The 25,444-nt window shown below is 17.1% G+C and overlaps 7 protein-coding genes across 7 annotated transcripts; 5 read left to right on the plus strand and 2 right to left on the minus strand.

Annotated features, from left to right (window-relative positions):
- Positions 1-1,157: 1,157 nt before the first annotated feature.
- On the plus strand, positions 1,158-3,021 carry PGAL8A_00146000 (conserved Plasmodium protein, unknown function; the record flags this gene model as incomplete). Its single annotated transcript, XM_028675002.1, has 4 exons — positions 1,158-1,265; positions 1,474-1,876; positions 2,013-2,771; positions 2,945-3,021. The coding sequence occupies 4 exons, from the start codon at positions 1,158-1,160 to the stop codon at positions 3,019-3,021; spliced, it is 1,347 nt and encodes a 448-aa protein (XP_028526576.1).
- A 1,444-nt stretch (positions 3,022-4,465) lies between these two features.
- PGAL8A_00146100 (conserved Plasmodium protein, unknown function) lies at positions 4,466-5,445 on the plus strand (the record flags this gene model as incomplete). The annotated part of the gene is made up of 3 exons (XM_028675003.1): positions 4,466-4,576; positions 4,696-4,875; positions 5,317-5,445. 3 exons carry the CDS (start codon positions 4,466-4,468, stop codon positions 5,443-5,445), a joined length of 420 nt encoding a protein of 139 aa, XP_028526577.1.
- A 2,842-nt stretch (positions 5,446-8,287) lies between these two features.
- H2A (histone H2A, putative) lies at positions 8,288-8,689 on the minus strand (the record flags this gene model as incomplete). The annotated part of the gene is made up of 1 exon (XM_028675004.1): positions 8,288-8,689. One exon carries the CDS (start codon positions 8,687-8,689, stop codon positions 8,288-8,290), a length of 402 nt encoding a protein of 133 aa, XP_028526578.1.
- Positions 8,690-12,591: 3,902 nt separating this feature from the next.
- H3.3 (histone H3 variant, putative) lies at positions 12,592-13,002 on the plus strand (the record flags this gene model as incomplete). The annotated part of the gene is made up of 1 exon (XM_028675005.1): positions 12,592-13,002. One exon carries the CDS (start codon positions 12,592-12,594, stop codon positions 13,000-13,002), a length of 411 nt encoding a protein of 136 aa, XP_028526579.1.
- Positions 13,003-16,137: 3,135 nt separating this feature from the next.
- Positions 16,138-18,498, plus strand: PGAL8A_00146400 (conserved Plasmodium protein, unknown function; the record flags this gene model as incomplete). Its single annotated transcript, XM_028675006.1, has 1 exon — positions 16,138-18,498. The coding sequence occupies one exon, from the start codon at positions 16,138-16,140 to the stop codon at positions 18,496-18,498; it is 2,361 nt and encodes a 786-aa protein (XP_028526580.1).
- A 956-nt stretch (positions 18,499-19,454) lies between these two features.
- On the plus strand, positions 19,455-21,344 carry PGAL8A_00146500 (conserved Plasmodium protein, unknown function; the record flags this gene model as incomplete). Its single annotated transcript, XM_028675007.1, has 1 exon — positions 19,455-21,344. The coding sequence occupies one exon, from the start codon at positions 19,455-19,457 to the stop codon at positions 21,342-21,344; it is 1,890 nt and encodes a 629-aa protein (XP_028526581.1).
- A 367-nt stretch (positions 21,345-21,711) lies between these two features.
- PGAL8A_00146600 (conserved Plasmodium protein, unknown function) lies at positions 21,712-22,485 on the minus strand (the record flags this gene model as incomplete). Its single annotated transcript, XM_028675008.1, has 2 exons — positions 21,712-22,313; positions 22,482-22,485. The coding sequence occupies 2 exons, from the start codon at positions 22,483-22,485 to the stop codon at positions 21,712-21,714; spliced, it is 606 nt and encodes a 201-aa protein (XP_028526582.1).
- Between the last annotated feature and the right edge of the window lie 2,959 nt (positions 22,486-25,444).

A 25,444-nucleotide genomic window follows, 5' to 3' on the forward strand; every position in this document is an offset into this window, starting at 1 on the left:
TTTTTTTTTTCAGTTCAGAAGAGTTACTAATAATTTAATTTTTTTTTTTTTTATTTTATATTATTTCATGTTATATCATTTTATTTAATCATATTTTAAATTATTATATATTCTTTTTTACTTTTATGTTTATTACATTTTATTTTTACTTTATATTTTTTTACTTACTCCATTTTTATTTATACATATTATTTTTAATATATTAAATTTTTGAATTTTTTAAAAATAAAGTTTTTTCTTTAAAAAATATAAATAAAAATATGAATACAAAATACATACATATCTATTTTCTATGAACTTTGTTTTATTGAGCACTTATTTATATAGTAAAATACAAAAATAAATAGAAAATTCTTTTTATATTGATAATTATAAAAGTGTTTTTTATGGTTTATATAAGATCTATATTTTGAATGTAGAATTTTCTTTTTTTGTTAAACATATTTTTTTTTTTTTTTTTTTTTTTTTAAAGGAACATAAATATTGCAGTATAAAATAGTGAGGTTATTTCTGAAGTATTTTGTGAAATGACAAAAACATGTTTATGTAATATATATTTTTTTTTTTAATATTAATTTATTATTTATATGCATATTTAATAATTTTTTTTTTTTACTTTATATATGAAGAAAAAATTAAAATTTTTTTGTTTACAAAAGATTTTTTTATGTTCTATTTTATATTTCCTTTTTCTTAATGCAATTTTACATTCATTTGTTTATTATAAATTCCTTAACACTTTTTTTGACCTTCAAAAAGAATAACTATAAGCATATTTATGAAATTAATATAATATTATTTTCTATATAACAATAGAAATACACATATATATATATATATATATTTATTGATATTTATGTATATATATATGTTTGGTATTTATTTAAATTACTAAAAATATTTATCATAAATGAAATAATTATCATTACTATTTGAAATTATAATATACATATATATATTTATATTTTTTTTTATAGATGAATTTTTTCATGAACAAGATTAACATCTCTTTAAATTTTGCATTTATTATATGCTCATAATTTTTTATTAAAATTATCCATGCATTTCAGACATTTGGAAATATTTCAGTGAAATATTGACATTTTAGATAAAGAAAGTTTTTCTTATTATTTTTGAATCCTTATTTTTAATAGAAAATGACTGAAGCTGAAAAAATAAAAGAAGTAGAGAAGCCAGATTTTGATGCCTATAACGAAAAATTAGCGAGTATATCTGAATCAATCGATGAAATTAAAAAAAAAATTGTAAGATATAAAGAAACAAGAAAATAAAAAAAAAAAATAAAATAATAAAATATATGTTAATTATAAATGTAATTTTTATTTAAAAAAAAATAATTATTTTATAAATATGCTTCAAATGTATCCCAAAAAAAAAAAAAAATGTAAATAGTGATTTATATAAATTACTTATATCCATATATATTACTTTTATTCCTTTTTTTTTCTGTAGGATAATTTGCAAAAGGAAATTAAAGTAGCTAGTAAGGCAAAAGAAGAATATAATAAAAAAAAAAAAGATATTGTAACTAAAATAGACTCTTTTCAAAATGAGATAGACAAATTAGAGAATGAACGCAGAAGCATTTTAGATGATATTGAGAAAAAGCAAAAACATAAAAAGGAGTTAAAATTTAATGCACAAAATATAAAAAAACAAATAGGATTTGAAAATGAAGAAGATATAGAGAAAAAAATAAAAGAAATAGAAAATAAATTGATGACTTCAACTATTTCAATTAAAGAAGAAAAATTATTAATTAATCAAATCCAAGCATTAAATAAAAACAAGCCCCTTTTGTCATCATATAGTAAAATAGAGAATGAAGCTAACAAATATGACGATGAAGCTATTTGTATGAAACTAAAAATGAAAATTATTTATTTATTTTTTTTTTTTTTTTTAATGTATTTTAATTCATTATATTTAATATTATTTTATTATATTCTTTTTGTAATTTTTTTTTTTTTTTTTTTTTTTTCCTTTTTTAGTACCATTAAAGAGTAGGATGGATTCCATTAGGGAACAGATAAATAAATTAAGAAATGAAAAAAAATTGGAACGTAATAAATTAAAAGAATTACAAAATAGTTTTCAAGAAAAAAATAATAAATTAAATGAACTTAATAGTTTACGAGATAATTACTCAAAAAAAATGAATAATTATTTTATGGAAAGGAGGAATATTACTGTAGAAATGGAGAAAAAAAGACAACAATATAGAAATTATAAATTAAATTTATTACAAGCCAAACAACAAAAACTTAAAGAAGAAAGAGAAAGAAAAAATTTAGAATTAGAAAAACAATCATTAGAGAAGGAAATGGAAGATATTGATTTATTACCATATAGAGAAGAATTAGCATTAATTGAAAATATGCTAGTATACTTAAAAAAAATTCAAGAAGAAGTGAAAATTGAAGAATCAAAAAAACAGAATAACTCTATTAAAAAAGTCAATGGGGAAATTGAATCAGTAGATAATAAAGAAGAGAGCAATGCAAACTCTAAAGGAAAAAATGAAAACAAAAAAACAAAAAACAAAAAGGAAAAACAAAAATTATTTAAATTAGATATGAACATTCTTTGTTATTTTGTAACTGCTGGTATAAATCCACCTGTCAGTTTTGAAGAAGTTGATTCATGCATTGAAAAATTAAATGAAAAAAAAGAAATGTATGAAAAAAAAAGAGATGAAAGTGTAAAAAATGTTGAATCTAGAAGAGCGGATTTATCAAATAAAATAAAAGGTTAGTGTTATTATCTACATAAACATATATTTTTTGAGAAATATTTTTACAAATATTTTTCGTATATTTTAAGATAGTGCTTCATATATCAATATGTATATGTTAAATGTTATTCAAATAAATGTAGTATTTTTATTTTATTTTATATATATTTTTTTTTTTTTCCATTGTAGAAATTGATGAAAAATTATCTTTATATAAGCCACAAGAGCAACCCAAAGGTAGCAAGACAAGTAAAATTAAGGCTTGAGTATTATTTTGAAAATAAATTATTTATGAGAGTAATTTATAATTATATATAAATTTTTTTTGTTTTTTAATATAAAATTTTCTTTTTTTTTTTTTTTTTTTTTGAAAAAAATGTTTTGTTCATTAAGTGTTTAATAATAATTATTATAAAGCATTAAAAATAAAAGTTATTTATAATTTTATTTAACACATTCTATTTATATTTTAACATATTCCAAGTTATTTAAATAACAAATATTATGTTTATAAAAATATTTTATTTTATAAATTATTCTTTTATTATTTTCTTCTTTTTCATTTTAAAAAATGTATTTCTTTTTTCTTTTATATATATATATATATATATATGTATATTTTTATATTTTTATATATATACATTTATATATAGGTATTTATACAAAAAATTCATATGTACTCATAATTAAAATATAGCATTTTTTTATTAGGATGTAACTTTAAAAATATTTATAATAAAATTAAGTAAAATAATTTTAAATAGTATATATTTTTTTAAAAAATAATGTATTTTGACAAATTTTCTTATTTTTTAAAATGATAAATGTATCTTAATCACATTTTTATAAAATTATATCAATTATATACAACATGAAAAGACAATTTTTTTTATATGAAGGCTTTTATATAAGTGTATTTTATTTCTTCATGTATTAAAAATTAACAATTAATTAAAATAATACTTCATTAATAAATAGTTTAATATTTAATGCACAATGATAATATATATTTTATATTATAATTTAAAACAGTTATGTTTTTTTATTATAAGCAAAGCAAAGAAAAAAGAAAAAAAGTAGAAATATATAAGCAGGCACATGTAGATAATTTTTCATGTTTTTTTTTTTTTTTTCCTAAAATCATCAATGTTTCATTTTTAAAAATGGGAATTATTATTTATAATAAATAACTGCTAACGTGAGCTAAAATTATGAATTTTATTATAATAAAATTTTAAATTTCACTTTAAAGGAATTTTTTTTTTTTTTTTTTTTTTTAATATAAAAAAGGTGTCATCATTGAACATTTTTTTAAAATTTAATTGAAAAAGAAGTTAAACAGAAATGATGTTTATAAAAGACGTTTTATCTTAAATATTACTAAAAACACAAAATATTTGTTTAGAAACCTTTTATGTGAATGAAAAAAAAAAAATTTTTTGTGTGTGTGTGCTGATAAAAAATATTATATATATATTGATAAAAAATTATCAATTATATTAAATTTTTTTTATATTTCATATTGGTATGGAAATTTTTGAAAAATTTCTCTTAAAGGAACAAAATATAAAGAAAAAATACCAAAAAAAAAAAAAAAAAAAAAAAAAAAAAAAAAAAAAAAAAAAAAATGAACCAGTAAATCCTTCACATTAGCATAATTATTGATATATATATATATATATATTTTTTTTTTATTATATTAAAGTTAAAATGGATCAATCTTATAGAAAATTAAGAACAGTTGAACTACAGAAAAGAAAAGTAACTCAGTCGAAAAATCCATCAAATTTAACAGAAAGAAAATTAGGAAATGTTTATGCAGTATGTCAAAAATAAAATTAATCAAATATACATATAAATAAATTGATAACTCAAATCATTTTATTTATTTTTTTTTAAATTTTAATATAACGTTAATTTTGCTAATCTTTTCTTTAAAGCCAAAAGACTTTGATGAAGATTCGACAATAGTTGTTTGTAATTTTCCACAAAATATGACAATAAATGAATGTAAAAATTTTATGCAATGGATAGGACCAGTGATAAAAGTTGAAAAAATTTCTTCTTTTATGCAAGAAAATAATTATCTTGTAGTTTTTTGTAACCCTTACTATGCAAAAGTATAAAAAATTATAAATTTTTTAAATAAAGAAATCAATGATTTAATTACTATTTTTATGTTATTTAATATTTTATCTTATATATATTTATCTTAAAAACATTATATGTTTTATCTCTTCTCATACATATATATATATATATATATATATATATATATATATATTATTCATTAAATTTTATACAAATTACTTTTTTTAATATTTTTTCATAATATACAAAAATTGCTTAAATTATGACTTTATTTCTACTTTTTTTTAATTATTAAATGTGTTAATAATTTATTGTAAGGTCAAATTGTTATTTATTTTAACACATTTTTATTAAATTATTTATTTTTCGTGATTCAATGAAAAATTACTATTGAATTTTTTTTGTAAAGCATTATTTTGTAATCATAAATATTATTTATATATCTCCATATTTTCCTTTTTTTTCTCTAGATAGCTTTAGAAATTCCATTATTATATGAAAATAAGGTAAAACTTTTTACAAGAGCAGTTGAAAAAAGAGAAACTATTTGGAAAAATATTAATGACATGATTTCAACAAATATAAATTTTTTTTCATAATAAAGAAAAAATGAATATAATATTCTTTTAAAAAATATTTTATAAAATAGAAAAAAATATTTTTTCATTAATGTAACCTTTAATTTAAAATATATATTTATGTAAACACTTCCTAATTGTTCATAAAATTTTTATTTTTCTATAAAAAAAATTTGTAATTTTTTTTTATAATATCCTTTTTGTTTTTGTATAATTTAAATTTTCTTATTTTTAAATACGAATTAAATATATTTTTATATTTAGGTATTCCATATATAATGGAATTAACATCATATTTTTAATTTTTTCTAACCTTTATTCTTTAATTTCGTCTTTATTTCTGTTATGTTATTTTTTTTTCATTCATCTTTTGTGTAATTTATTTTATTTTTTTTCTAGTTTTCTGTAGTATAAATAATAATGTTTTAACTTAAATGCTCCGTTTAGAGAATTAATTAGAAATATTAGTTTAAAAAAATTTTTAAATTCATTTAGAAAACCTTATTAAATAAAGTTTCCTATTAAACTATTACAGTTATGTAATTTTATGAATCTTCTATTTTAAGATTATATAAATATATTAAAATTTTTCCATAATTTTTATTTTTATCTTTTACAATATGGAAATTTTGAATTTAGTTTTTTTCTAATATACAATAAATTATAATTTAGTTCCCTTTTTACATAAGGAAATTTTTATTTTATAAGTAAAATATATTTTGAATAAAAAAAATATAACAATTACAAGATAAAAAAATGTATATGGAGGCATATTTTTGTTGTTTTTAGCTAATACTTTTTTGTGTAAGTTAAAATGAAATAGAGTTAACATTAATATAATTGTATGTATTTAATAATTTCAATATTTATTTGCATTCATCCTTTTATTTTAACGTAATTTATTGTTAAAAAGAAGAAGATATTCGTATGCTTTCATATATTTATGCAGTTAAAATGAAATTAGACAAATAAGAAAAAAGTGAATAAAATAGTTACTTATAAATATAATATATTAAATCAACAAATATATTACTTATTTTAAATTTAATATTAAGTAGAATTTTTAAAAAAATGAAAAATAAAAAAATTAAAAGTAATTTAATTATTACATATGGAAAAGTCACAAATGTACTTTTAATATACACTAAAAAAGAAAAGTTATATCTTCAAAATATATATGGTTCTTTATATATAACTTTTCATTTTATTAACTTTATAAATATGAGCATACTTGTAACAAATGATATAAAATATATTTTTTTAATTTATTCATTAAGTAGTTATGCTCTAATAATATTAATCAGAAAGATATAACTTTTATATTTTATAATACTAATGTATAGTATTTGTATTTTAAATAATTTTTTTATTTAATGATTGTTTTTTCATAATATGTAATCTAAGCATAAAAAAATGAATTAATTTTTAAAAAAAAAGAAAAACTTGGTAAATTTTACAACATTAACGATAATTTATGTGGTAAATAATAAAAGTTGATAATATTGTGTTCGTTTTTTATGAAAATGTGAATTATTTTTCCTCTTAAGTAAGTATAAATTTATTTCAAGAGAATTTTATAATTAAAATGTATGATATTCTATTTTCTTTTTAAATTTATATTTTTTGTTTGTAACACATGATGGATATATTATGTAATTATAAAATGTTCAATAATCCTTGCTATGTTTTTTTTTTCGTTAATAAGTGATAAAAGAAAATCTTATATATTTAAACAATATAATGAATTCTAAAGTTACTTTTATGTGAAAAATATATAATACAAATTTTTTCATTTGATGCTTTATATGATTCATGGTTCACATATAAAGATTATTTATAAAATGTTTAAATGGTTTATTATAAAAGTTAAAACTTTATAAGATTTTATGTTTTAAAAAAATAACAAATTTTGTTAATTTTTCTTTTTTCATAAAAAAGTAATGAAAAATAATAAGAAATATTTTTTTTCAAAAAAATCTGTCTGATTACTAAACATTTTACCAATGTTTTGTTATGAATAATAAATAAAATATGTATATAAATATTTGTTTTTCTTTCAATTCAAAAGCAAATAAAACAAAATCTTTCATATGTGGTAAGAAAAAATATATAAACAGTTTCATTTTATATATTTAGATTATATTATTTTATTCTTTATAAATTTTATGCCTATTGCTAAAGATACTACCATTAACACTTCAATATTTCATGTATTCAAAATAGATTAAATGATAACAGTTTTAATGAAATAGAGAACTTGAGAACTCTAAAGATAAATTCATTGTTCCAAATTTGCATATTCAAAAACGAAATTGAATTTCATAAGTTTTACATATTTTTAAGCAAATAAGCTAATCACATTAAAAAAATATCTACTTATTTAATAAAATTGCTATTTTTAAGAAAAAAAATTGAAGAAAACTAAAAAAGAGTTAATTTATTTTTAATGGCTTCTAGTGAAACCTTATGTATTTAGTTTACAGTTAAAAATAAAAAATATGTATTTTATAAATTATTTCATATTTTCTATTCTTATAAATCTCATTTTCTTCTCATTTTGAGAAGAAAAAAAAAGAAGAATAGAAAATACAAAATAATAAAACATTAATAAAGCGAATAGGGAAAAAATTTAATAAAAAAAATAAACAAAAAAAAATGATTTTTTTTATTTAAATCCTTCATTTTTTTTTTTTTCTTATACCTTTCACATAAGTAAAAATGAATATACATTTTTTTTTAATATGTAGTTAATTTCATTTTTTTTTATCATCTTTTTTATATTTTTATATTTTTTTTTTTATAATATATATGTATGTAAATATACGTATAGATATCAGCAATATGCAATAAAATATTATAAAACTTAATATTCTTGATTGGCTGTACCACCAGTTTTAACTTGTGTTTTTTTTGGTAATAAAACATTATGAATATTTGGCAAAACACCTCCAGAAGCAAATGTAACACCTGCTAAAAATTTGTTCAATTCCTCGTCATTTCTCACAGCCAATTGTATATGCCTTGGTGTTATTCTTGACTTTTTATTATCCCTTGCAGCATTGCCTGCTAATTCTAAAATTTCTGCGCATAAGTATTCTAAAACTGCTGCTAAATAAACAGGTGCTCCTGCTCCTACTCTTTTTGCATATTTGCCCTTTTTAAGATATCTTCCAATTCTTCCAACTGGGAATTGAAGTCCTGCTTTAGCAGAATTTGAAGTTCCTTTTACAGCTTTTTTTCGACCAGTTTTTCCTTTTGCTGACATTTTTAAATATTAATTTTTAATTTAATAAAATAAAAAATTGCTTTTTCAAAATGAAATAAAATGAATTCTTTAATGTTTTTATAAAATATAAATAAAATTTATTACAATTTTTTATAATGTTTAAAATATTTTAAAAAAAAAAAAAAAAAAAAATCGAAAAAATAATAATAATAAAAAAAAAAAAAAAAAAAATTTTTTTAATCAATTTAAATGCTGCATGAAATGATTTTGTCTTCATAAAAAAAAAAAAAATATGTGCAACAAAATTACATTCATGTGAGCAAGAAAAAAAAAAAAAAAAAAAAATATTGCGAATTAGTATATTTTTTTAAATTTAAAATAAATTTATATATAAAAATACATATTTTTATAAAAATCATGCAATTTTATTAAACGTAAAAATGGTTGATTACTGTGTATTTTTCTTTTATATATTCCATTAATTGACTCAAAATTGATGTAATGCATATATATATAAAAAGATGTGTGCATAATTTTTTTAAAAATACTACATAATTTAATAAAAAAAAATATTAACGTTTACATAATTATTTGTAATTATATATATAATTATATATTTATATATATTTTATACATATATTCATATATAGTACATTTTTAGTGCAAAATTTATATACAATTTACTCATTAAAAAAAAGAGTTAAATAAAAATATTTAAAAATTGATACGTATTTATTTATATATCTTAAATGTAATATCGCTCTTATCAAAATATGCACGAAAAATTTTTATATAAAATTAATTGAAATACTAAAAATATTTTTATATTTATAGATATATATATATATATATATATATATATATATATATTTATATATATATATATATATATTTATATATATATATATTTATATATATATACATACAAATAAAATTTGTAAATTTATTTAATAGCATAATAGTTAATATAAATTATTTTTTTAATTTCTTTTTTTTTTTTATTATTTCTTCGTTATTTTACTTTTTCATGGTTTTATCAAATATTGTTATTAACTTAATTTTTTCTATTTAATGTATTATATTTTTTTTATATGAATTCGTCCTTATCTTTGTACATCATTATTTTTATCATTTGTAATATGTAACTTTTTTTTAAACATTTTATTGTTTTTAATTTTTTCCTTTTTTTTAATTATATAATATATTTACCTACTGAATAAGTTTAATAAGTGGAAAAGTATCACTCTGTTTAAACGTTTAAAATCTTCTATTTTAACTCATTTTTTTTTAATTTTAAACATTTATGTATAAGCATCAATTATTATAAACAATTTAAACCTCATTTTTATGAATAATTTACTTTTCAATTTGTATGTAAACCTAGTAATTACGTATTCACTAATTCAACATTCCTTTATAGTTTTATTTAATCATGATAATAAAATTGTTCATATGTTACTTATGTAAAAAAATAAATGTAGCAGTTTTGTTTCAAATATATTGAAATATTTAACTTTTAATAAACCTAAGAATTTGAGCAAAAATGTGATATTACTCGTTCACTTTTAAAAAGATACATGACAAAATTTAATTAGCTAACTTGAAAAAAATTTTTTTTTGTATATAAATTAATTAATTTAGCATATAATAAAAAGAGACTTAATTTTAATTAGTTATTTTTTAACACTTTTATTCCATTTGTTTTAATAACATTGAATTTTACGCATTTTATAAGATAAATGTTTCAGTGAATTTTTTTGTTTTATTTTTATTCTAAAAAAAAAAAACATCACGTTTGAAGGAAGTAACATATGTGCAATAGAAGAATAGCTGAAAGGTAAATTTTTAAATAAAGAAAGAAAAAAAGAAGGGTAAATAAATGCTTAGTATTGTTAATATTTTAGAGTAAAAAAATTATACAATAAATATATATAATTTTTTATTTTTATATTATTTTATGTATAAGTTAATTTTAAAGAATCATTCTCTTAAAAAAAATATAAAAAAATAACCTCTAAACTTTATGAAAATTATAATAAATATAATGTATTATTAATAATATTAGCTAAATTGTATCAATTTTATTTCTTTTCATGTTCTAATAGTTACTAGTACATGAAGAAACTAAAATATGTCATGTAGTTTATTATTTTATGTTGTATTATACTTAAAAAGAAAAAGTTTATTAAAAAAAAAAAAAAAAAAAAAAAAAATCAAGTATTTTTAATTAATAGGTAGAAAAATTATGTTAAAAGTACAGAAACAAATTTAAAATATATTTTTATCCCCATTTTAACTTTTATATTGAGTGGAATATGTTGTGACATTGTTCATTTTGATATATTTTATGTAGGCAACAAATAAAATAATTTCACATATATTTTTCTGTTACATTTGTCTTTTTTTAAATATATAGAAGTGCAAATATAAAAGAGTCATCTAGAATAATGAAATTTTGCTTATTATTTTTTAATAATATACTGTTCGACATATATAAATATTATCATGAAATTCGAATAAAATAATTAAACGGATTAAGATCACAATAAATTTAAATTATATTTTATTAATAATAGATAAGATCTCTTTTAAAATATAGCTTTCTTTTTAACTTTTGTATATTACATATTATAAACTTTTCATTGCCAATTTATGATTAATTATGTACGAATTTTAAATTAATCAAAAAATAATATACGTGTGTTCAATATCTATTAAAGAATACTACATAAAATGTTCAATAGAAAATAAAAATGTTTAAAATAAAGCATTATTTTAAAATTGAATATTTGATCAACTTTTTATTAAGTATAAAACTGTAATAATTGAAATATATATATGAATATATGTACTATTTTTTTTATAAATTTATGCATAATGACATATATCTTAAAGAAAAAAAAATTATAGCTTTAATTTTACTAACTTTTTTTTTTTTTTTTTTTTTTTTATTGATCATACTAACTATTTGTATATTTTTGATAATGGCATTATAAAACAATATTTGTATTGTTGTGATTGTAATCATCGTAAAAATAGAGTATGTATAAAATTCATTCTTAACTAATATAAATTAAACTTATTAAGAGGATAAACTAAAAATTACATATTAAAAAAATTTTAAAAAATATATATTTTTATTGATAATAGAAAACTTCCATTAATTTTAGTTATCTATAATGATTAATTCATATTACTAAAAAAGCAAAACAACTCAGCTAAGTTGGTATTTTTTTTCAAAATAAGGAATTGAAACAAAAATGCAATAAAATAGATATTATAAATATTATTAATGTCATAATACTTGTTTTATTCTCTATTGCAATAAGATTATTAATATTATTTTAATATTAACTTCCCATTAATATATATAGAAAAAAAAAATAAATTCTCGCACATTGATTGGTTTTATTCTATAATTATACACAGAAAAGTAAAAACAAAATGTAAAAAAAAAAAAAAAATATTTAATTTTATATAAAATAAGAGCACTTTTATATGTAAAAAATTTTACATGCTTTTATCCATAAAATACTATTGCTAACCTATTGTACGTTTTAATAAAAAAATAAAAAAAAAAAAATTGAAAAAAATAAATACATGCACTCATAAAAAAAAAAAAAAAAAATATATATATTTAATAATATAATATATATATTTATTATATATTAATATATATTGGATATATATATTTATATATGTAAATATAAATTTGCATATACGCATATAAAAAAATATCCTATTATGTAAAATAAAATTTTTTTTTTTTTTTATAAATTTTTTTTTTATTTAGTTCAACAAAAATATAAAAAAATTTTAATTTGAAAAAAAAAAAAATCATATTATATTTAACATAACTTTTCAAAAAATATACATTTTTATATTTTTTTTAACCCGCGCAAAACATTAAAATTTTTTTTTTTTTTTGAAAAAAAACTAAAATGGCCAGAACTAAGCAAACAGCAAGAAAATCCACAGGAGGAAAGGCACCAAGAAAACAACTCGCATCAAAGGCTGCAAGAAAATCAGCTCCAGTTTCAACAGGTATTAAAAAGCCTCATAGATATCGTCCTGGAACTGTTGCTTTGAGAGAAATAAGAAAATTTCAAAAATCTACTGATTTGTTAATAAGAAAATTGCCTTTTCAAAGATTAGTAAGAGAAATTGCACAAGAGTATAAAACAGATTTGAGATTTCAATCTCAAGCAGTATTGGCATTACAAGAAGCAGCTGAAGCTTATTTAGTTGGACTTTTTGAAGATACAAATTTGTGTGCAATCCATGCAAAAAGAGTTACAATTATGCCAAAAGATATTCAATTAGCCAGACGTATTCGTGGAGAAAGATCATAAACTAAGTAGAATTATTGGTTAATGAGAAAAATTGTATCAAAAAAAAAAAAAAAAAATAAAATAAATAAATAAAAAATAAAAAAAAAAAAAAAAAAAATAAAAAAATAAAACAATTAGAAACACAAACGTATAAATGCAAACATATAAATATAAACATGTTTCTTTTATGTTATTTTATTATGTTTTTTATTGAATTATATATTTAAGTGAGATAAGTGAAGTAGTAGGATGATATATAAAGCTTTCTAAATTTAAGGGAGAATAAAAATAAAAATCATAATTTCCTAATAGTTTTATTTGTATAATAATTAACTATCAAAGAATAAATAATTTTAATCTCTATATGTATATGTATAAATTTGTACAATTTGTCTGTGCAAATGTGCAAATATATTCAATGAAATATGCATATAAAGAAGAAGTAGTTAATTCATAAAAAAAAAAAAAATTTTAAAATAAATTTGAATATTTTTAGAGCGTGGATTACATTTCTTATTTTTTATTTTACTATTAATTATTCTTCTCTTTATAGTTAACTGTTAATTTTTTTTACCCTTTAAAAAAAAAAATAAAGAAGTAAAAAAGATGAAAATATAAGTAAAGTTTTTTTAAGTTATTTCATGTTTTAACTTTAAATAAATACATATATATAAATATTTTATCTTTTTTTTTTAGGCTTCACTAGAAGCTATTATTAAATTATGTAAACTTTCTTTTTTTTTTGAGTGTGTATTTAGTTATAACATTAACGTTTAAAAAATATGATATTAAAAAAATTATAGTTTTTTTATGTATCATATATACTTGTGTATGTATTAAATACATTTAAAGAACTTTACAATTCATAATAACACTTATGTTATTATTGTACATTAAAGAGATTCTTTTATATTTATAAATGTAACACAAAATGACGACTCTAAAAAATTGATTTTATCTTTATATTTAATACAAAGAATACATTCTATAATATAAAGTATTTTTTATCATAAAAGAATATATATTTACACACGCATTTTTGGTAGAAGTAATTTTTATTACACTTGTGAATAAAGTATAATGATTAATACAACTAATGCTACTCTTTCCCATTTAGTGAATTTATTTAAACAGTTTACAATTTTTAATCAATAGAATTTTTACTTCTTTTAAGGAGATTAATTTATAAAAATAGGGGATATTAATATTAATAAAAAAGGAATTTCTACTTTTTTTTTGGAAATGTAGTTAACACAAATAGAATAAATTAATATTATTAAACAAATAATGTTTTACCTTTTATAAGTAATATAATTGATATGGATAATAAAAATTAATATTATTCAAAAAAAAGTAAATTTTTTTTTTTAACATAATTTTTAAATTGGATTTTATAGTTAAATATAGTATTAAATATCTTATTAAAGAATATTGATTCCTAACGTTCATTTTAAATTAAATTTTACTTTTTGAACTTTTTTTTTTTTTTGTATATTATTTTCATAAAAAATAAAGTTGTTAGAATAACAAAAAGGAAGAAAAAAAATTAAAATATATCATACGAATTATCTTTGAATTGACAATACAATTACATAACAAATGCAAATTATTACGAATACGTTAAATTTAAAAAGATATAAAAATTTGCACTTCCTATAAATTACACATGCACTTATTAACAATAATTCAATTAAGATTAATTAAAAAGATACATAATTATAATTTGTTTATTAAAAAAAGTGATCTTATTTGTCAATTTTTATAATAATACCACATTTTTTTAAAAAGTAAAAAAAAAAAATTCATTTAGAAGTGTTCATACAATTTCATATGTAAGTAATAGTTTTTTTCTTTTTTTCATTTTGCTGAAAGGTGCTAATAAAAAATAGAGTGTAATAATAATATACATATAATTTAATTTGCGGCTAATTTAATATACTATATATATTTTAATTTTCATATGCAATTTAATATATATGTAACGTTTCCAAAAATATGTTACACACATTTAATCGGTTGTATAAAAACTGTTTTATGATGTAAAAATGACAAAAAGTGATGAAATAATTTTAAAGAATAGATTAATTCTTTTTTAAATCCACAAAAAAAAAAAAAAAAAAATATAAAATAAAATAAAATAGCAAAAAGACAGTAATATTAATGTTTCATTTAATACTACTTACCAATTAGTGTAATATATTTTTATTTATAATACATTTTGGAAATATATGTAATTCTGTCATTTTGCACGCAAATAAAATATATTATGATTTATATTCTTTATACACAAATAATCTAAAATTACAAAAATTAAAAATACGTAATTATTTATGTTTTAAAAAAGAAAATTGTAAAATACATAGAACATTAAGTGATAAACAACAAATAAAACATAAAATTCGAATATAATGACAAAACAAGAACAAAAAATAAAAAAAAAAAATATATAATAAATGGTAGTTCATACTATCCTAAATTATTTATAATATTTTTTTAAACACATAATTAGCAAATGTTTCATGCATTATAGTTCTTTTGTAATTAGTATTATCATTTTTATAAAATCACATATTGTAAATAAATGTGCCATATTAGATAAATTGAAACTTTTTTTATGAGTTTATAAATAATTACAAATTTGTTTTATGTTATTTTATTTTTGATAAAACTATATCGGTGTGTATATATCCCTTATTTCCATAATTTCAGGCTCAAAATAGATTTTTTCTTTTATATAATTATTTCATTTTGTATTAATGTTATAAATTTATTAATTTATTTTTTATACCTTCTTTTTTATGTTTATTTTATCAAATACAAGTATATATATTAGTAATTTTTTCCCATTTTATAGGTTTGGAAATCATCATTTTACATAAATTACTCAAATATCATTTATATATTATCCAATTTTACTTTTTATTGAAGTTCAAAATTAAATTTTCTAAATGTTTAGATAATATAGAAATATAATATATCTAAAGATATAATGAAAATTTGTAATTTATAAATCTTTTATGAGCAATAAAAAAAAAAAAATTTATAAATACATATGTAAATAATATATGTATATATGCTTTTAATTTATTTTGAGATTACAAATAATTATTAAATAAAGCTATTATTTCTTATAATTTTATTTGACCTCATAATAAAATGAGTATAGATGCAGAAATAACTTCACTAAATATGGAAATACCGATAAATTATTTAGATGTAGAAATACCAAAAAAAACGAAATTAGATTTAAAGGATAGGTACAATATTTATTTTAATTATCATGGAAGTGCTTTTGATGATAATTCAGAAAATAAATCAAACTTAGACAATTGTGAAAATATGAATGTAAATGAAGAATCTCATAAAAATATAGAAAAAGAAAGTATGAATAACTTAAATATTAATTTATCTGAAAATTATAAAAAGGTAGATGAGAAAGATGACTCTAAATTTAAATATATGGGAAATGAGTTAAATGATAATGATAAAATATTAGATAATGAAAAGAATGATATAGAAACTATGACGAAAGAGGAAGAAAAAATTAACATTTCCGAAGGCTCCGAGAAGAAACTATACTTACCTGAAAACCAAAATATATCTTCTGAAAATAATAAAGAAAATGAAAAAATGAACAATTTAAATAATCATAATGAAATGGATTTATATGCATTTAATGAAATCGAAGAAAGAAAAAAAAGAGAAAATGAAAATTCTTATAGCAATTTAAATGGAGTTGATAACATTGAACAAAATGTACCATATAATGAGAATGATGAAACAAAAAATAATAAGATTAATGTAGATGAAGAAATAAATGATAACAACGAAAATATAATATATAATAATAATATAATTAATGACAATGACAATAATTGCAATTCACCCGTTGAAAAATGTGAAATCCCTGAAAATGAAGAACAAACAATTTGTAGCAAGAATGATATAAATGAATACTCTCAAAATAATATAGAATTACATAAAATTAAGAATAAAGAGTTAGAAAAAGGTAAAAAAGGTAAAAATAAAAATAAATTTTTTTCTTTATTCAAAAAAAAGGCTGCCCCTAATTTATGTTTTCAAGAAAAAGAAATGAACATAGAAGTAAATAACAAATCAGATGCTTATACGAATGATAATACTGTGGATAAATCTGATATTAATAATTTAAATGAGGGTGATGTTTTAGAAGAGAAAAAAATATTAACAATAAACAATGAATATAATAATAAAAATTCTGAAGAAAATGTTCTTTCTAATAATTTATCAAATAGCAACGCTCAAAGCAGTTTAAATGTAGAATTTATTGATATTCATAAAGATAAAAATCATTACGTGAAAAATGAAAACAGTGAATATGAGATAAACAGTAGATATATTCGAGATGATCATATATACTCTATTAAAACTGATGATCACATAATTTTAGATTTACAGGAACACAGAGAAATTAATTTTAATGAAAGTGGAAATTATAATAAATTAAATAAAGAAAATAAGAATTTTGCGGGAAAAACAGGAAAAAAAATATACAGTTTTGAAAAAATAAAATCCTTTGTATCTAATAACACATATTTAAAAGATAAAAAGAGTTTTATTATAGAAAAGAAATCAAAAATATCAAAAGAAGTGAAATATTTTTGTTTTAACTATAGTATGTTTTTATGTATCCTCTTATATATGTTATGTTTTTCGTTTGTATTAACATCACTACTATCTGATTCTTGGAAAATTCATGAGATAACGTTGAAATCAAAGAATAATGAAAAATCAGTATTAATTCATATTGGAGCAACTACTATAAGAAGAATTCAAAAAATTTCAGAAAAAAATGGTGACGTAAACCTTTCTATTGATAAAGAACAAACAATGGAATCATTAATAAATAATGAATTTTGTAAATCAATAAAAAAAAGTGAAATGGAAAATTATTTAGTTAATTTAGCTTCTGAAAATAAATTAATATCAAATAGCAATTTAAAAGATAATGAAATAGAACTAACTGATGATAATCTAATTTCTGCATTAAGAAATCCTGGTGATGTTGGATTATTAAAAGATGAAAAACTTATAATGGCACGTAAATATATTTTTGGACCTACTATATATAATTTGGAATGTAAATTTTTAGAAAAATTAAAAAAAGCTGGGAATTGTCATAAAGTTCTTTTATACGCAATACTAATCTTTTTATTTATATCAATCTTTTTATTATTATATGTTATTCTTAAATACAAAGTAATAAAAAATATTCAAGGATTAAAATATACTTCCTTTGTTTTAGTAAATTTAGCATTAATAACATTAATTTCGTCCATTTTTTCTATAAACCGTGAATATAATATTCCTCTTTGTGTACAAAATGACGGCAGCTCAGATATTTGTGTAGATGGAAAATCAATTCATTTGATTCGTTCTACAATAATTTTAATTATTTTTTCAAATTTATTCTTTTCTAAATTTTTAAACAAATCACACAATAAAAACAATACAATTGAAGAATCTATTGCCTCATAGTTTCTAATTTTTTTTTATAAGACATACTACACATAATACGTCATAATTTTTTTTTTTTATTATCACATTTTCTAAATTTTGTAAAATTGTTTGAACATATTAACTTTTTCTTGTATTTTACATAGTATTTAAAATTTTTAGTCTTTCTATTTTTTTTTTTATTTTCCATTTATATTCCCTTTTATTTATCTTTTTACATACATAAATAGTTTTTTTTATATACTTACACTAAGCTTATTTCTTGTTTTTTATGTTTTTAATGCATATCATTAATGAATTAACATGTTAATATTAAAACACATTATTATCAAAGAAATGAATTAAAAAATATAAAAAAAATAGGAATAAGAAAGCTAAATTCAAAAAAGATGAAATTTTTGTATAATTCAAATATTTTAACAAAATTGTAAAATTTTTTATTTATTTATATTTTTGTTCTACTTTTCATTATTTAGGCTTCTTTATTTATGTATATATATAAATATATATATATATATATATATATTTGTGTACATGTATAAAATATATATTTAAGTTTTTATTTATATTATATAAATATATAAAAATGCTATTATTTAAAAAATGATAAATATTAAATAAACAAAAAATTATGAACATTCATAAATTAATAATGTTTTTATAAGAATATTATGATACATGAAAAAAAAGTGAGTTAAAAAACCAAAAAAAAAAATAGAAAAATATTTATGTGTGTTTTCATATTTTATTTATAATATAAAAAAATAAGCGTTTGTTAAAAAAAAAAAAAAATTATGTATGTTCATCAAAATTATAACCATCTAAATCATTTTATATGACATGAAAATAATGTATCTTTTTGATAATTAAAGTAAAAATTCACAATAATATTCTACATTTTTTTTTTTTTTTTTTATAATGAAGAAAACGGTAAAATATAATATTTCAAATAAAATAAAAAATCTGATAAAATAAAAATGAACATTTTATCAGTTAAATATATAAATGGTCTTGCTAGAAGCAATATTCTTCTTAGAAATTTAAAGATAAAAATAAGAAAATATGAAGTAGCACGTGAATTTCATACATGTATAAAATATAATAATATTTTAAGAGTTGATAAAAAATTCTATGATACATTTAACTGTGAAAAAAGCTTAGATGAAACATTAAGCATTGTTCATAAATTTCTGAATGAAAATAATTTCTATGCTTATATAAAAAATAAGGAAGATAATGAACATGACTTAACATTTAAAAAAGTAGAAAATGAAGCAGATATTTTTAAGTTATTAAACATATTAAATAAAATATTTGTTATAATTGAGAAAAATGATGATTTAAAAATAAAAATATGGAAAAATGAGATATTTCTTGACTTTATGACTTACTTTAAGATAAAAATTCCTGTTTTTAATTTTCATGAACTATTTTTATTTGTATTATGTTTTTCTAAAACACAATTTATGCCACAAATTCTACTAAATGAAATTCTGCAAGTAGCAAAAGATGAAACTTATTTAAGTAGCTTTTTCAACGATCATAGAGAGAAATTTTTCCAATTTCTATTTCTTTTATCAAATATAAAAAATATAAAAAGTAGTTCTGTTAATTCTAGTTTTTCAACTTTTATAAATAATTATATTAAGGTAGTTTTAAATAATATTCAAGAAAATGAAATAAGCAAAGTTAAAGAAAAAATACATGAAGAAGATATAGAAAAAAGCAATCAAGAAATTAAAGATAAATATTTAACAATTGATTGTTACATGCTACTGTGCAGCTCCTTATATAATTTTAATATAAGAAATTTCTCTTTATTTTATGAAATAAGCAATCAAATAATAAAAATATTAGATAATACAAACAAAGGAATAGAGGAAGTTGAAATAGCAAAGAAATTAATTAACATATATTTTTCTTTTTGTTCATTAGGTTATGATAATTATTATTTTTATGATAAAGTAAATTCATTTTTATATAATGTTATTGATTTTCTACCATTACCTAGTTGTGTAACACTATTATTATGCATTTCTACAATGAGAGAAGAAGTAAATTTCAACTTTCCTTTATGTATCTTGTCATTATTAGAAAAAAATTTTATAAACAAATTTTATGTACTTGATGATAAAGATTTATTGCTATTGATATACCTTTTTACTTATTTAAAATTATACATTTCACATTATGAGTCATATATATGTATGTTTGAATACTTATTTAATTTTAGAAATTTTAATTTATCAAATGAAGATGATAAGGTAAAATTATTTCAAATTTATGTTTCATTAGTTAAAACTAATAATAAATCTAGTAAAATTGAAATATTGAAAGATGATATTAATGAAGCAAAAAAAGATAATATGGAATCATCTTTAAATGAAAAAGAAAATCAAAATAACATAAATAAATTAATTGTTGAAAAATTAGAAAATATAGATGTTATTAATAAGATCTTAAAAAATATAGAACTAGATAGTGAGCAAAATGCTCCAGAATTGAATAAAGATATAAATGAGAATATAGATATTATATATTCATTACTAAATGAATTTAACAACAAAATATTTAAAGTTAAAAAAATCCGAAAAAATGAAGTTCTCTTTAATTATTATTTGAATCATATATATATAGTTGTACATAAAATAGATAACTCAGAAAAAGAACATCAAGTTATTATTCATTTTGATACTAGCACATTTGATAATTTCAACAACCCTATAGATATATATACAAATATGAAAAAACAACATATACATAACTTAAATATTAAATACATCTTAATTAAGTTATGCTTATGGAGAAATTTCACCCTTGAAGAAAAAAAAAAATTCTTGACTTACGAAATAGTAAGTAAATTATGAAACGTCATATATATTTACTTTTAATAGTATAATTACAACTTTAATATATTTTAAATATTATTCACGTATTTATACAAAAGAAAATAATTATATTATTTCAAAAACATTTATTAATTTTTTATTATTAATGTTATTTTTAATTTTGTTTTATTTCTTTTTAAATATTAATAATAAAATACTAATTCTATGAACGAATTTAATAATATATATATTTAAAAAAATTAAAATTTTAAATGCAATGCAGCTCTTCATATTATTCGTATAAATCTACTAAATTATAGATGATATATTTTAGGGTTCTTTTTACGTAAAAAAAAAAAAAAAAAAAATGAAAATTTGTATATATTTTTACATATTAATTTTATTATTATAATTTTTCAAAATATTTATCTGCTTCATCATCATCATCATAATCTTCTTCATCATATGATATGTCTCCATATATCATATCGACTTCGTCTTTGTAATTTTTAATAGAATTTTTAATTTCATTTGGCTTTTTTTTATTTATTAAGGCATATCTTTTTCCTTTTTGTCTATTTTCAATAAGTAATTGAATTTTTTTACCAATACTTTGTAATTCGATATCATTTAATTTACTTTCACATGCTTGTATAATAATTGATAAGAACCTTTCAATGGATACACTTTTAGCTTTACAATTTTTTATCCTATTAGCCAAAATTTCACCTAATGTTTCACAATCTTTTATAGAATTTAAAGGTGTACTTTCTAATGTCACGATTTTTTCAGCTGTTTTTGTTTTTCCTACTTTTTCATTTTCTATATTTTTTTTCTTATTTTCATTTATATCCAAAAAATCTGCAATTTCATCTAAGTTGTTTTGTAATATATTTTTTTTAATTATATCATCTTTAGTTGAATCTAAAATTATATCTTCTCTTTTTTCATCATCTTGATCTAGCCATTCCATCCAATTATCAACTTCATTATTCATTGTATCTTTTTCTTAAAAAAAAAAAAAAAAAAAAAAAAGTAATGATATTAAATTACAGTTATATAAGTATATATAAGATATAAAAAGCTATAAGGTTATCTATATTTATAAATATATTTATAAATATATAAATATATATGTATATATAATATTTTCATTTGAAATTGCGTGTGACTTACCCATTGTAATATACTAAAAATTTATGAAAATATTTTGTTTAACTTCCATATAAAATAAAAAAAATAATATAATATAAAATAAAATGTAATAATGAATTAAAATTTTATAAAAATGCTTAAAAAATAAGGAATAAAGTCCAACAACTTAAAATATGGTATGATTAAATTATAATACCATAATAAAAAAAAAAATAAAAATGCATAATATTTTTCTAATTTTTATTATATACATATATTTTTATATAATTTAAAAAATTTTTTTTTTTAAATTATTAAATACAAAAAAATTTTTAAAATGTTTAAAATAATTTTTAAATCTCATTTTATATTAATTAATTAACACCATTGCATTAATCTTACTACATTATTTTATATTTCTCTTTTATATTATATTTTTCTTATATATTATTTTATTATTTGAAGCCTTTAATAATTTTAAATTTTAGCTTAATATATATTTTTATTATATGAATATATTTAAAAAAAAAAAAAGAGATATAATAAATTATTCTTTTACTAAAGCTAATTTCATACATGTATTTATATTTATATATATTTTTCCCCAAATAAAAAAAAAATTTTAATAGATGCCCATTTTTCAACACTAATTAAAAAAGTTAAATTTTAATCATCCTATTAAAAATATAAAAAAAAATTTACTTTATATTTATTTTACACCTTTTAAAAAATAATAAATATAGGTAAAATAAAAAAAACAGTATATATATATTTATTAATAAGATTTAGTGAATCATTAAATATTTATGTGATCTATTTTTTTTTTTTAATTTACAAAGCTACATTTACATCATACATTTTCCATATTATTTAGTATAATTGTAGTATAAAAAATATATAAAAAAAAAAAAAAAAAAAAGACATTTTATGTTTATAATATAGGAGAATATAAGTTACAAAAAATTCCTTAAAAAAAGAATATATTAAGGTAGCAATTACATAAACACAGAAAGATATTCATATATGTTAAAATAAAGCAATTAATTATATTAATCCTTGTAATTTAAAAAAAAAATTAAAGTCTATATTAATGTGAAAAATAAGAGAAAAAACATATTTTCATTATAAGAAAGTTTAATTTAATATATTTTTTAAAAATGAAAGATATCTCAAAATGATATTATTTGTGTTTCTTTATCTACTAAGGAAAGGAACAGATGAAAATACAATAATTTAGTTAATTTTTTTTATAAAGTAGCATTAATTATTTTATTATATATATGTATTTTAAATATTATTCTCACTATATTCTTATATATTTTTAAAAAAGATATACAATTTTGAACAACACATTTATATTCTTCATCTTCCTATAAGTTAATAAATATATTTATTATACTAGTGAAGATCTTATTTAATGCAAAAAGGTTTTAAAATGAAATATGAAAAAGAAAAAAAAAACTAATTATTCTCTTGTTTTGCTATGATTTTTTATATTTTCTTAGCTTATTTTTTTGTGCTAATATTAGGATTGTTTTTTTGAAAAAAATTAGACTCATTTTAAAACATTTTTTTAAAAAAAAAGTATAATGTGGAAATACATCATATTTTTACTATCTTAACTTTTCTGATTAAATTAAAAGAAGAATTACTTGCGTATTAAAATTTAAATGAAACATTCAAAAGAAAAAAAAATAAAACCATAAATGAATTATTCATATTGTAATTCAGAAGAGCATCTAGTAAATTATCGAAGTAACAATTTTTAAAGGATGCATTTATATCCTTTAGAATTATTTTATTTTTTTTTTTTTTTAAATAATTTTATTTCACAATTTAAGTGAAATATATGATGCTAAATGCTGAACTATAAAAGTAACATAAATGAAAACAATAAATCTCTAAATTTTCCTATTAATATATTAATATATTAATATTGCCTATTAAGAGTTCAAAGAAATTAAATTGACAAGAATAAATTTATTTTAAAAACAAATAACATAATGCTTTCTTTTTATTAATTAAAGAATTAAATTTCCTTATAACGTATATTCATTTTTATTTTACACTTTAGAAACTTTATCCTCATTATAAAATAAAATTATTTATTTTAATATACTTCAAGAATTAATATTTATCTTTTTTAAAGAAAAATAGAAATTTATTATGTTCTCTAATTAGTCACAATTTTGCTTTTATAAGAAATTTAATATTTTAAAACATAAAGATACAGATTTTTTTTAACTTTTAGCAAAAATAAGAAAACATAAGCAATAAATTTATTTTTTTTTTTTTTTTTTTTGAGTAATTCTTCTCTTATAAAAGGAAATAATACAATTCATTATTCAATAAAGTTCATATATTTATTTTCTATATTTTATAAATTAAACAATAAAATATTATAAAGTTTATGAATTGTTCATATTTTTGCAAAATAATAAAGATAACATAAATGAAAAATATTAAAAAAAAAAAAAGAAAAAAATTTATAAAAGAAAAATATAAATACTTCAATAAAATAAATTTCATAAAATCTCTAGTTTTTTCTTTTAATATTTTAATTCTTAATAATATGCATTATAAACTTTTACCCCTTACAGCACCATTTTTTCTACGAAAAAAAAATATATATATATTTTTTTAAATAAAATATCTTAATGTACATATATTTTTTTTAATTGGTGTATGTAGATAATAAATAATAAAAAAAAAATAAATAAATAAAAATAAAAAAATGAATTAAGAAAATTATTTGAAATTAATAAAATAAATATATAAGATATATATATATATATGTTTACAATATATTTTAAAATAAAAAAGAAAAAAAATTAAGAACAAAATAAGCATTTTAAAAGGTTAGTTTAAAAAATTCAATTAAATTTTAAATATTTAAAGAAAAAAAAATGATGAATAAATAATATATGTTAATAAAATAAAGGAATAAAGATAATTTAAAAAAAAAAAAAAAAAAAAAAAAAAAAAAAAAAATTAAAAAAATATTT

The sequence above is a fragment of the Plasmodium gallinaceum genome (genome assembly GCF_900005855.1).
Source record: "Plasmodium gallinaceum strain 8A genome assembly, contig: PGAL8A_v1_65, whole genome shotgun sequence".
NCBI lineage: Eukaryota > Apicomplexa > Aconoidasida > Haemosporida > Plasmodiidae > Plasmodium > Plasmodium gallinaceum.